The sequence below is a fragment of the Strix aluco genome, chromosome 4 (genome assembly GCF_031877795.1).
Source record: "Strix aluco isolate bStrAlu1 chromosome 4, bStrAlu1.hap1, whole genome shotgun sequence".
Lineage (NCBI taxonomy): Eukaryota > Metazoa > Chordata > Aves > Strigiformes > Strigidae > Strix > Strix aluco.
In genome coordinates this window covers 53,750,720-53,764,425 of record NC_133934.1, presented here as the reverse complement: position 1 = coordinate 53,764,425, position 13,706 = coordinate 53,750,720, and the positions used below count along the sequence as shown (strand labels likewise).

General features: G+C 39.8%; 1 protein-coding gene across 14 annotated transcripts in view; it reads right to left on the bottom strand.

The window, feature by feature from the left end:
- PDLIM5 (PDZ and LIM domain 5) overlaps positions 1-13,706 on the bottom strand; it is a 131,225-nt gene that overhangs the window by 20,837 nt on the left and 96,682 nt on the right. For all 14 annotated transcript variants that reach the window (XM_074823122.1, XM_074823115.1, XM_074823114.1 and 11 more), the window contains one exon: positions 7,592-7,776. In XM_074823122.1, the coding sequence (XP_074679223.1) occupies positions 7,592-7,776 (185 nt within the window). The remainder of the gene's footprint in view (positions 1-7,591; positions 7,777-13,706) is intronic.

The window sequence follows — 13,706 nt, the reverse complement described above, 5'->3', positions numbered from 1 at the left end:
AAAAAAAAAACCACCAACCCAAACCCCTGTGTTCAGCAGTTCTCCTTTTGTGCCTTAACAGTCTTGAAGTGCAGTCAGAGCTAAACCCCCGCCGCTGATTAAAGGCAGAACAGGAAGGATTAAACCATTATCATGTCTTTAAATGCCGGTGAAGGCTGGTATGTGCCCCATGGAAAATCACAACAGGTGCCATCCCAGCCCAATTTCAACAACCCCTGCAACTGGAGGGGCTAGTTCCTGTGCTAGCAACCAGCCTTTCAACTGGAAAGGCTCTGGCTAAATTAGCTGTAAAGCATCTTAATTAAAATGAGTATGGTGGTTTTGGCTCGCTCAGCCTGTCTTCGTGTGATTTGTTACATCACATACCGTCACAAATTTGGCACAACTGGTGTCGCTTTTACTGAAAACGTGCCTCGAGAAGAAAGTGAAAAGTAAGACCTGTACAACAGTGTTTCATTTCTCTGGAGCGATGGTTTAGAAAGCCATTTGGTAGCTTTCTGCAGATAACATTTTGCCTCCCTCGCTTTTAGCTCCTGTTCTGATGTCGACAGCTTGACTATGCCTGTGGAGAGCACCGACTGTCCAGTCTTGCTCACATGCAGATTATCTGCCAGTTTCACGGAGATGATGTTTAACATTGAATAGTGATAAGAATGCATTTATCAGAGAAATATTGAGTTTTCATTTGTTGAAAAAATATTAGGCATAATTCTTGGATGTCCTACACCTGTACATCTGAACAGGACACATCACTGCTCTGAGCTGGTGCTAGCGAATGAAAGGGAACTGATTCAGTGAGCCAGTCTGTGACAACAGGCCAGTTACTTTTTAAGAAATCAAAAGATGATGAGTATTTAATTTTGAAGGTCAATGAATGTTCCCACTCAACGGGTGCGAAATAACCACAGAGACAAATAATCTCTTCATCTCTGTTTAAATGACTAGAGAAAGGAGCATGCATCTATCTGATTTATGTATGCAATTAGTTTAAGTGCACAGCTTGGTGCAACAGCACATGAATTTAGCAACATCAAGTCACAGGAAAATTGTCAAAGGTCGTAGTTGTAATAGAAAATTGAGTTTCTGTTCAGCAGATCCTGTAGTGAGGTACACCGGGTCATTCTGCCTCCAACAAGTAGGTGGTACATTTCTGCATCACTACTTATAATCTTCCCCTTCTTAAATATAAACATTCAAGTTTTAGAAACATATTCATTTTTTCACCATGTCTGCAGGAGTTACAATTTCATACTACCATCAAATTAAGGTTGACATTTATAAATTACTCTGGTTTCACAATGGGTTTTGCTTGGCTAAGTGACTTCACATTACTTAACTTGTAAGAATAAATTCTCGTGGTTTGCTGTCACATGACAATATGATGATTTAGATTAGATGAAAAATTAATAACAGTCCATCCACCAGGATCAGGAAGCTTTTGTGTTTTGACCTGTCAATCATACTACTTTTATGGACAAGGCTCTCTGTTTTTATGAATGGTGACTGCATCATGAAGAAGCAATCTAACAAACTTCTTCAGTGAAAAATACTGAAACTGTTTATGTTTTGGGACTGTTTCTAGTAGAGGCCTTACCAACAATGTAAGGACTTCCCTTAACTTGTAGTGTTACTCCAGTTTCTTCCCCAAGTTCAGACCATAGTCCTCAATGGGCACATAGGTCCTTGAACCCCTATAATAATTAGTCCTGCCTTTAATTACCTGTTCTATAAAGGAAACAAAGTGGGATGAGATGGCCCTAAAAACAAAATTGCAGAACTTTATGAACAAGGTGATGCTAATACAACAGTTTGGTTGCATTTTGCATGCAAAAGTATTCCCAAAGCTGATGGGCCTTCAACTTACCAAATAAGTGCAGCCTGTAAGGTCAACATAACTGAGATAGGGGCTGGGGTAATTACAAATGAAACACAGAAAAACAAAGGTGACAAGCACAGAAAGTGCTGCAGTCCATCCCTTTAGGGATCTTGAGCAAGGCCTTACTGGCAGGACAAGCATTTTGCAACAGCACTGTAAATCTTGGTGCCTCCCTCCCTCTCCTCAGCTTCATATGGTTTGACCTTATGGGCAAACACCTCAGTCTGATACAGTCTAGATTTTTACCCCACTTTCCTTAGCAAAACTCTACAGAATAAGTCACAAAGGAGACAAAGACCCAAACTGTCAGTATATTCAGGACAGGATGTCAGATCACACCTAGGAGCAGGCTTGTATTTTCCTCTTCTTTTAAAGTTCTAATATTATAGAGGGAATAGGAAATTGGGGAAAAAAAAAAAAAAAAAAAAAAAAAGAAGCACAAGACAGCACGCTAAAGATCACCATCCAGAGATGGTAAATGCAAGTCTACCAAACACACAAAAACAACTGCAAGGAAATAGCAGAATTTTTCAAACAAAGTTGCCTGGGGAGCAATTTTTCTATGCTTACAGCTAGCTTCCAAGTGTGTTCCCTCTGCTGAAGGGAGCATGTGCTTAACACATGTGCTGGCTCGGGATTAGGCAACTGACAGTTGCGGGTATTGCAGAATATGCTGACATTCCCGAGCAGCTCTACTGGAAGAGGATTATATATCCCAGTGGTATCAGGCTGAGAGACACCCTGGAAATAAGGAAACTGGCACATGCAGGTAACTGGTCACTTAAAACTGCAAGCTTTGGACACTTCTATCACAAACCCTCCCCATCACATCCTTGTACTCAGCTGACAAGCTCAGGATAAATGAGGGTCACTGATTGCAATGAAACCCTCCTCTCTAAGCAGCAAAGCAGTTTTTCTGTCCACCAGCTGTACCAGCTCACCATGGGACCCCCACGATCCTGTCAGACCCACAGGAGTGAAGGAGGATGCTGTCTGCCCAGCTCCTGCATGGGAAGGCAGGACACGGTGCTGGCAGCACTGTGCCTGGCACCCAGCCTCTCCAGTCCTCACTGTGCCAGCAGCTCGCCCTCCAACAGCAGCATTTTGAAGATGCTGGGAAAGAGGAGGTGATTTTGTGTGAGAAATGTAATGTTGGAAGTCCTGACCATTGCAGATCCTGCTGCGCTTTCCACAAGAACAGTTCGTCTCCTGGCCAAACTCCAGTTTGTGTAACTGCATTTACTGGGTAATTATACTTCTTAAATTGTCCCAGCAGTTTCAATTTGCCATGGTGCTATTCACTTCCTTTCAAGATGCCGTGGAGTGTTACAGCATGCTGACTAGCAGCTGTTACGCTTCACCCAAGAAGTGACTGCATGGTGGTAAAAGCCTTTCCTGTGCATGCATCGTGTGTTTGCACATGGTACTGGGACACTTCGGGGTTCCTTGGGGGTGAGCAGTGTTATGTAAGTGTAGAGTAATAGTTAAGATATCACGCAGTAGAATAATTTACTACGATGTAGCTAGGATGTTCTGGGTTGGGTTTTTTTTTAATTGAACATAATCTTGTAAAAAAATTTCTCCCTCTGGTGGGTGAACAGAACTTCGTAGCTCGATAAAAATGAAGTGAGAACTATTAGAAATTCTAGTCTGTACACTTAACACAGAGCAACAGCCACAATTTGACTTATTTCAACAATTGAAAAAATCAACAATGCAGACAAGAGAGACTGATAGCAAACGTGTTATTTGGAAACCACGATCCTGGCAGATGCCACCACTGCACTGTGTGCACGCCCCACCTGCTCCCCATCTTCAACTTCTTGTGCACTCAATGTGCCAAAGATCAGACTTTTTTCATTTGTTTGTTTGACAAGCCAGGCTTTTATCCTGCTTCTCCAGCTTCTTACCCATGCCCTAAAAGAGAGCATGAGGCAGCCATCCCTCATTTCCTCTATTAAACCACTGAGGAACCCTGTAATATCAGGATTTTATTCCAAAGGGGAATAAAACCTCCGTTACCTTCACAGTGGGTGACTAGCACAGTAGTGTTCATGGGTACCCCAGGAGTCCCCTTCTAGAGCAGATGAGGATAGTTCAGCTCCAAGGGTGCTATCACTGCAAGAGCACTTGGATTATGATTGACTTCTGTACAGAGAAACCCGGTGCCTGAAGCACCTCCAGGTTCACTGTCTCAGCCATTCATTTTAGACTATCTTTTTCCTCCACACCTTTTTCTTGCCAAGTCATGAAACAGAGACCAATGGAGCTCATACCTCAGTTCCAACAAAAACCCTCTGATGTGTTTGGGCATCTTTGCACAATCTCAAAAAAAACCCCAACCAAAAAATCCCCAAACCCTAAACTGAAACCAAAAAAAGAAACCATGGTACTTTTAAATAAAAAAATGTAAGACTATTCTCTGGTGGTCTAGCCAAGAAAGGAAGATTCCAGCTAATAAATGAAAAGATACTGTCTGACCACATGATTTATCTATGTAGTTAGACATCTTAATAAATAAAATCGTTGGTAGTATTCATGCCATGCCATCAAACAGCAGATTACAGCTTTCCCAGACACAAACAAAATCCTGCGACATGCCTGCTTTGCTATGGAAACAACTTGGTGTTATATACAATATTCATTAGAAGGGTGAGTGCTATTAGTGCTACAAAACCGTACTCCAAATAAGTTTCTGCTATTAATAGCATACTGATACACACATTTACATAAGATTATGTCTCTCTTCTAGTTATTTCCCAAGGTAGACTTCAACTATGAAATGAAGGGGGTTTTGTTTGTTTAAAATTTTGTCAGGCCTACATTCTATGAAGCCAAATTTTGTTTGGCCTATGAAGCACTGGTAGTTTTACTTTATGCTCACAGACTGCAAACAAACAGCAGGATTAACGACTGAGGTCCAAACATGCACTGAAACAGTTATAGTCTTTCTTTTTTGTCAACATCTGACTAATTTTATCAAAACACTCAACTATTGAAACAGTTTTACCTGTCAGACTGCTAGTTTCAGCCTTACTAAGTAAGCTCAGCTACAGAAAAACCCTGGACATTTTTATTTCTGTAAAATATAGGCCTGAGAAAAAGATGGCAATCCCATCTCTGCTGTAACCACGCTTAGGTCTCTTCCATCTGCTAGTTTTGCATTACCAACTTGTTGAACAACATGGGCAATGCATGGCACAAAAACACAGGTAAGCCTAGGGCAGGTTTACAGGGCAGACATGCAGTGAAACCTGTCAGATAACTTCTGGACAAACCTCCAGCAACTTGACAACTTGGAATTTCAAAATGCTTCCTTTCAACTCAGGAATCAGGCTAACAGGCGCCCTAGGTATACCACTTCCTCACTCATTTGCAAATTCTGCTGTAAAATGAAGGTGCCTTCAGACTGATGAAGTCCGATAATGTAGAAGACAAACAAAAGCCCAGAGCATTTTGACATCTCCAAATATTCTGTTTTTCCTCACCATTTCAGCGAGCAGCTCCATGTATGGAGGACAAGCGCAGGCCAGCTTCCCGTGGCAGCGCGTGACTCCTCATGTTCCTAAGATGCAAATGCTAACTGAAGCTCCTCCGGCACCTGGGACATTGTACCTTCTCCTGCCCCTGTTAATTCCTGGGCAGCTGCCATTCACACTGCTGTGTTTTCCTCCCTGCACTTCTATTTTAGGAAATTTTGAGTTTTCAGTGCCTCTTTCTCCTACAGTTTTTATTTCTGGCTCCCTCAATATTTTTGGAGGAGGCACAATGACTTTGTTTCTTTGGAAGTTAAGCAGTGCATCACAGAACCCTACAGCAAGGCAGCACAGAGCTGACATCCTCACGACCACTGCCTTCCACCAGCCTCTCTATCAGTATGAATTTCATAAGTTTTTTGTAAGCCATTCTGGAACATAACAACCAAAAATTCTCTGTCTGGCTTTCCCCCTCACGTACCTACTTGGTACTCTAATGTGAAAAAAAGATATTTTCACATTATCCAAGAGCATGTGCACAGATTTTCAGAGAAGTATGGAATCAAGTGTAATTTAATTCATCCTTGTAAATCTTTCTCCTTCATGCGTCCATCATTAAAAAAAAAAAAAAGTCTATTTCAAACATTAGATTTGTGTTAATTAATACTAAAGCATGTGAGTAGGATTTAGCAGTGAAACACCTACCAACATACTGAAAATGGGCGTGGTACCACCAAAACCCCAAGTTGACAGGTGGTTTCTGTGCAAGTGAAATAAATTTATCACTCAGTGAGGCAGAGAGACAGTTACGTCAAACATGCAGCACAATCAGTCACTTACAAAAATGCAGGATTATCATATTCTCACAAACATTTGTGTTAAGTACGCATGCTACCAAAAATGTCACTTTAAAAAGAGTTGGTTTTCTTTTTCCTCTAATGATAGCTAACTCAAAGAAGTAAAACAATGCTAGAATTAAACTGATCTAAATTTAACTCTTTACCTTGCCCTTAAGAATACACTCAATATTTGACGGGGAAGTATAGCAACGACAGTGTATTGCCACCTTGAGGCTTGCTAGCAGAACTGCATGTCCAAACAAAATACATATATTTTTTTACGAAGTACAACACTAATTTAGCCAGATGTGCCAAAGACATTATAAAACACGCAGCATTAACACCATATGTTTTATCTTTATTTTTATGCCAAGGCCTCTCTAGTTCCTTTTCTGGACTGAATATACTTTTAAAGAGGAAAAACAGTAGAACAGTAGAACTTAAAAAAACCCAAGCTGTTTAGCATCTTAGATTTTGTCAGAAAGAGAATCAAGAATATTAATCTCATTATTACAAGAAAAATTTTAAGTTAAATCTTAATTAGTAATACAAATTTCCCAGATCCTTTGAAATTACTACTCTAGTTGAGCACCAAAGACTGATTCAGTTTAAGAAACAAGTTACATTAAAAGATTACCCCAAATTACCGCATGTAATATTACAAAAATATAGGTACACAGTTACATGTACTGCATGTCTTAATCCAGATATGGTTATAACATAGGAGTGTTCATAAAGAAAATGACATGCTTTCCAGACATAAAACATTTTGGTGCAGGTTTAAAGGGGTAAGAATCACCAAACTACATTCAAAGGTAGTAGGTATATAAATTGTCCTTGCAAGAACCCACCTTTAAACAAACCTCCATATCACAAACCTATGCAATACTCTGGCACCCCGCTGAAATAAAACCTACAAATGTAAAATATGTAACCACTCTAATGTTTTAGTGGTTTTCTTTTTCATGGTTTTTTGTTTGTTTGTTAAATTAACATCTACTTCAGAAAAGATCACTTAGAAAACACACGTCTGCTAATATTCCCACCCCTGAAATACCATGGAATATGCTCTTTTGAATTTACAGTCACATGGGAAGCACTAAGTTGAAACTGTGAGGTGTATATATATATATATTTGATTGGTATATATGATTTTAATAGAGGTCAGAGACATCTGATTTTGCTTGGTTGTGAAACCAATTACATCTATGAGGCTACTTACAAGGGGTTACTGGTTTACTAAAACTGCTAAATTTGTTTTTCTTCTTCTCTTTACTAAAAAAGCTGGCCTGCACTCAGAACACACGAATAGCCATTTGAAGGCTGTTGTTTTTATACCTACGGTGAAGTATGTTTTCCTGTCTTTTAAGTGAACAAGAAAAAGCCTCACTGAAAGTTACCTGCTTGGTTTGCAGGCTGCCAGCCCGAGTACTTGGCAGCACCCAGGGGTCCCGTTGGCTTGAGGGCTGCAGCAGATGTGGTGCTGGTGGGAGCAGGTCTCGCATCCGCATTCTCTTGGTGGGCAGGCATGCTTCTCCCTGGGGCAGCCATAAAAGCAGTGGGCTGGGTAACCTCCAGGGAATCACTGTTCAGAAACGAGGGAGGAAAAAACAAAGTGTATTTCTTGCTAGAAGAGCATTTCTGAAACAGAGATATGGGGCAGCATCCCTGCACCCTAGTGCAAGAGAGCAGCACCCACTTCTCTGTCATCACTGGTGCTGGGGCCATCACCCCAGGACAATGCTGTGGAAGTTATACTTTCAAGCTGTTTTTTAAGAACTAGACACTTGAGTAATTTCTGCCAGAATTCAATATAGACAACTAAATCCCTTCTCGATTTCTATTTAAAATAATTAAGCGTTGGTGTGATACAGATAAAAGCAGAACCCTTACTGTAAATTCGGTACACTCCAAGACTTTTTCAATACTTCTTTTTTTTGTTGGAGAGTGGGTAGATACTTGTATAGTCAGATTATACTTGTAGATCTTAATAAAAATCATCAATCTAAAAGTAACTTAATTATATGTAGTTTTCTTCTCTGGGCCACTGCTCCCCCAAATGATTAAGTATTTTAGAAAAGCTATAAGTTTCTTTATTCATTAAACAACATGCACAATATTTTATGTTACCTCTTTAGAGCAATCTACAGCTGCTTTTATATTTTAAGGGTTAGCAGAATTCTTAGCTATTTAAAAACATGCATGTTGAAAACTGTATTTAATCACAACTCATGTAGAGCGTAAGTAGACACTAATTACATTGCCAGCAAGAAAATTTTTCATTTCTTATTTCCAGAGGCTGTTCAAGAATGAGAAAGTTATCATAGCAAAATTTCTATGCAGTGTAACAGTGTTTGTATAATGGATATTTGCCTTTGGGAAGCTGAAAACAAATATTTTCATTAAAAATCTTCAAAGCAGAGGAGTAATTGCTAATGAAGGTCATTTGCAAACTTAGAGGATCACAAAACCAGGAAATGAACTCAACAACGTTGTGAAATACAGCCAAAACAATTCCAAATACATATTTTGTGCAATCTGGAAAACCATCAGTTAACACATTAGAAGCCTTGTGTTCTTTCCTCTATTGAAGAAAAAGAAATTTACAGCACACGTGCATCATGCATATTTCTCTGGGGTCATTCACAGAATTATACATTGTGCCAAGTTTGTAAAGTAAAAATCCTTGAGCTACTTTTACTTTACAAGTATTACACACACAATATTGCCTTGGCCATACAATATGAACTTGAACACACCATGAGATCAAAATGCAAGTTCATAACCTTGATTTTTTGTCTCTAGATTTACAGCATTAATAACGGATATATTTAGAATCTTCTTCTAGGTAAGGGATTAAAAAAAGATTCACAGTTCAGAGAATATATCTGAATGCTCAGTTTAATGAGTAACAGCTATTGCATTTGTAGGCTTTTGATAACAGCAGTAGCTGTGCTGAACTGACACTGATGGATTTTCTATATGCAGCATGTACAAGCCCAGTGAAGCACAGAGTGAGACCTTGCATTCTGTTATGTTCAAATGTTAAGAGATATTTAAAGACAATTGTACATCACAAATGGAGGCATTTCAGGTACACATTAGACTCCTTAAAGGTTTAGGATACAAGTCGTTTTAACAATAGATTTTGAGGCAATGGAGATCTACTGCATAAAAGCACTGTTGCAGACTGAAAGAAAAAGGATGGGAAGATATCCTCTGACATTAAGTAGCAGGCTCAGCAGTTGAAGACAAGGTAGTTTAGGACTGGCTTCCACTATGAAAAAAGCGTGTGTCTATAACTTTGGTGTCACAGAAATCTCCTTCTATACTGTTGAGTACATTTGACACGTAACCCATCACACCTGCTTCAGGTCAGTGCCCCATGACAAGCTCAAGAATTCCTCAAAATACTGTTGGCGTGCTGCTGGCAAACTGCAGCCTTACTGTAGATACAAGCGAGGAAGTAGACACTGACACATGCCCACAAGGCTAGTGGTAATGCTGATTGGTACCTCCACCATTGCCATTTTTGTGGTTTAATTCTGAGGCTTGTGAATGACATGACATGCTAGTTCCTGAAGCAACAGATTTATTGGAGACACTTAGGCTTTCATTTAGAAATCAGGTGAATCTTAACGATCCCAAATTAAAAGACAATTATAAACCTAGCTATAATACAACCTGTGATTTTTTTAATCACCTCTGGTGGTTTATGTGCCAGGAGCCTATCCTAGAGAGAAGCTTCCCAAGGGAAAAGCTTGAAGCTGTCACTGGCAGAAAAAATCATGTTGGCTTCAGGGAAAAACTTCTGACAGGTCTTGGACACCCTTTATACTTTGTGCCTGGTTCTTTCAAGCAAGAGTTGAATAAACTCAAGTTGGCACTACAGCCTGTTAATTTAATGGGCAGGCTGCTACTGCAGCTTGGCAAGTCTCTCCAGTGTGATGCTGCCCACCTATGGCAGGCTGCAGGAAATAGTGCATGCATGGGTTTTCCTGAAATACAGCCTCTAATCACACAGTTACCTGGGAACACATGTGCAGCACTCTTCATAGAGAGAAAGATAGATCCATCTTTGTCCCACTTTCAAAGAAGTGCTGCATCCTGGAGACATTCAACCTTTTAAATGCAAACTTCTTCAAATTCATGCTTCAAAATTAATTCCTCAACGTTTTACTTTATGTTCTTCCATACTGAGAAACATTCAAGCTCCAATTATTTTTATCCACCTTTATAAATATAGCTACGTATCTTTTCAGAAGCACACTTACCTTCTGCAAAGTGGCTGTACAATACCCACAATTAGCCGTACTAGTATTTTGTAACTGACTAGGATATTGTATAATGACAACCCAAGATTCATCACCTAGAGAATACATGGTTTGAAGAAACAGAATCATATGCAGAAATTCAAGAAAATTAATAGGTTATGGAAGAGAGCTCTCACCTGCTTTCCAGTGTCATCACTAGAAAACTGAAGGAGAAATGATAAATCTTATGTATTTACCAAGTAATGCATGAATAGCTTTCCCAGTCTTCCCAGATGACACTCATAGGTCAGGTTCAGGCCAAGCACATTTTGATCTCAAAACACTTGTACTGTTAATAATGACAAGCCTACCTTCTAACTCTAGCTTTAACCTTTTAACTCTGTTTCATAACTCTTAAATGATTCCTCCTCCACCTGATGAATACTTACAGCAAAAATTGAATTTCATGATGAAGAATAATGCAGCGAAGAGTCACAACCATTTTAAGAAACATGTTTCTTGCAAGATACGAATGCTCTGCTGTCAAGCTTTGAGCAAGGGGTTTCAACACTGCAAGAATGAAGGAACGGTGGAATGCAAGCCTGACTGACTCAGAGTCTCATGTCCTGAAAACCCATAATGTGTTTAATTAATAACTTATGGGAAGATTAATCAAAATAATCCTGTAAGTGGGTTGCAAGGGAAACGGATTGCAAAAACAGTCCAGAAAAATGGTACAGCAAAGAAGAAAACTGAAGACACCTCTCTCTCTTTGACATACACGAGCTGGTACATGACAATGTCCTGAATTTCCATGAAGAACAACTCCTCCCACAGAGTGGACCCCTATTCTGTCAGAGTAAGGACATATATGGAAAAGAAAGAACTGTCTGGGGGGCCAGTCTGAGACCTGAGGACACACACAGGGCTTCAGTGCCAGTGCAAACTTTATCCAGAGCTCACAATACACTCCTCAGACTGATCCCATCCTGATCAACAAAAGCACTGTGGAAATGGGCAAAATAGACTAAAAAGCAAGTAATAACTCCTCTACTATTCCTCCTCATCTTCCTCCCCAAATACCAAACACTGTATTACATTCTGGTTTTTGCTGGCAGGACAGGGAGAAAAAGATATTTGCCAGATGACTGTCCCATCACTGAACATGGAACTGAGAGCTTCTTGGATGCTATAAAGGGAACCTGCATGGGAAGAAGGTGGTCCAGGTCACATGTGAAATGAGCACCAGTTTTTCAGAGACCACTCTGGGATATTTGCAGCCATACCACATGTCCTTCCTTCCCAAAATCAGGTGCACCAAGGCAAGGCCAAACACATTTCAGAGGCATTTTTAGAAATTTGCACTGGAAAATCGTTCTGAATTTATTTAGAGTTTTTGACACCCCCACCTCCCCCACTAAATCCAAGAGAAGAAAAACACATGGTCTGGGGCTATATAGATGCCTAAATGTCCCTCCATCCTTTCATGGAAACTCCTACATAATGCTGCCTAGAATTTCTTCACACACACTTTAAAGAAGATAACTATGTGTCATGTTGTCCCTAGCCAAAGGATAAGCTATGGTCCTAACTGAAAATTAAATACAGCTTGTCCTCATGTAACTTCTACCACCACTAAAATGGTAGCAAAGGCCAAGTCTCCCAGACTTTTCCAAGCAGGTTCGAGAGGTCTGGGTGGACTTTTTCTTCATGCAAGCCCAAGGTACCAGGTTATCCATCTGTAAACATCATCACTGGAGCCCCAAGCTCAGTCTGGTACATCAGTATTTTCCTAATAGTTGTTTGAATTATAAATATTTTAACTCCCACTTGTTGTACAGAATGACTGTGTGAGTTGGGAACAAGTACCCTGTGGTCTGAGGAAGCTTACTGACAGGAGAGGTCATGTAGTGTCTAAGAGACAGTCTGTAAATGCTTTCTTCAGATGGCCAGGAATTCTGTGAGGTTATTTTCCCTTAAGAACACTAAAACTTTAAAGACAAAAAAAAAGAAAATCACTCTTCTTGGTTTCTGGCACAACTAAGTGGACTATGATAGCCTTCATTCTGCTTTATGGCTTCTAAAACCAAGGAAGTTTAACAAAAAGGTAAGACTTCCCTTGCATTACACATTGCTGCCTGTTGGTTGTCTGTTAACCCCAAGCAGGCATTGAGCATGCTGCAGAAACCTGAATAATGGCTTCTAAAACACACACAATGGTTGATAAAGCACTGAAGGGAAGAAAAAAAAAAAAAAGAAAGAAACTTTTAATATGAACTTTTGAAACATTTATTTTAAAGAAACTTTGCAACTGCAAAGGAAAGAACAATTTGTCTGCCCTAAGACCAAGTAAACTGTTACACAGATGCTTCTCAAAGCTTTGCTGCAAAGTATTAGCACAGCTGAGATAAAACTTGAATCTCAGATCTCAATTTCTTGTTTTAAGCTATGTTAAGTTGTACACACCACATGATGTATTTTGTCCAGTATCAAAATACACATTAGCTGAAGACATTTATAGCAGACCAGAAAAAGCCAGGTATGAGAATGACGGAAAAACCCCATGAACGGGGGAAATACACTTTTTTGCAAGGGCTTTCTGGTGTAACAATAGAGAAACAGAAGACACGAAATACTGAGGGCTGACCTTGTTCCCACCCCTACTGCAAACCCATGGTCTCAGCCAGCTTTTTGAAACAGTGTTAACCTAGCCTGTGTTCCAGTAACTCACAAAAAATAAGAAAATGCAAAATAAAATCATAAAAAGAAAGAGCAGGGAAAGTCGTGTGGGTGGAGGTATTTCCATATCAAGTTACGGTGAGGGAGTATGTAACCCTTCCATGAGCAGTGCTCTACACAGAAACAATTCAAAGCATTTTTCAGAATAAGTATTCTCTCAGAGTCAAAACCAATGTTTATCTCACAAGGCCAGACTAACTTCTTTTCAAGTAACCATACATGGCATAGCGTCAGGTAGATAAAGCAAAAGCCATGTCAACGCCCATTCTTGCTAGCGTCTCCCAAAATTTCACAGCATTTTTGTCATGCAATTTAATTTTAAGCCAGAGCTCCAATTCTTGGTATTAAGATATTAAATACATAATTTCCTTTGCTGCATATATGTCATTTGTGAAAAAACACAAACCCCCATAAACTTAAGGCTATCTCCACTGCCACCAGGATAAACACTTAGCCTAGTGAAAGATTACATGGTTTTCATACCAAAAAAAGTCCACTTCTGAGAAGTCTAGTAGGGGAAGAT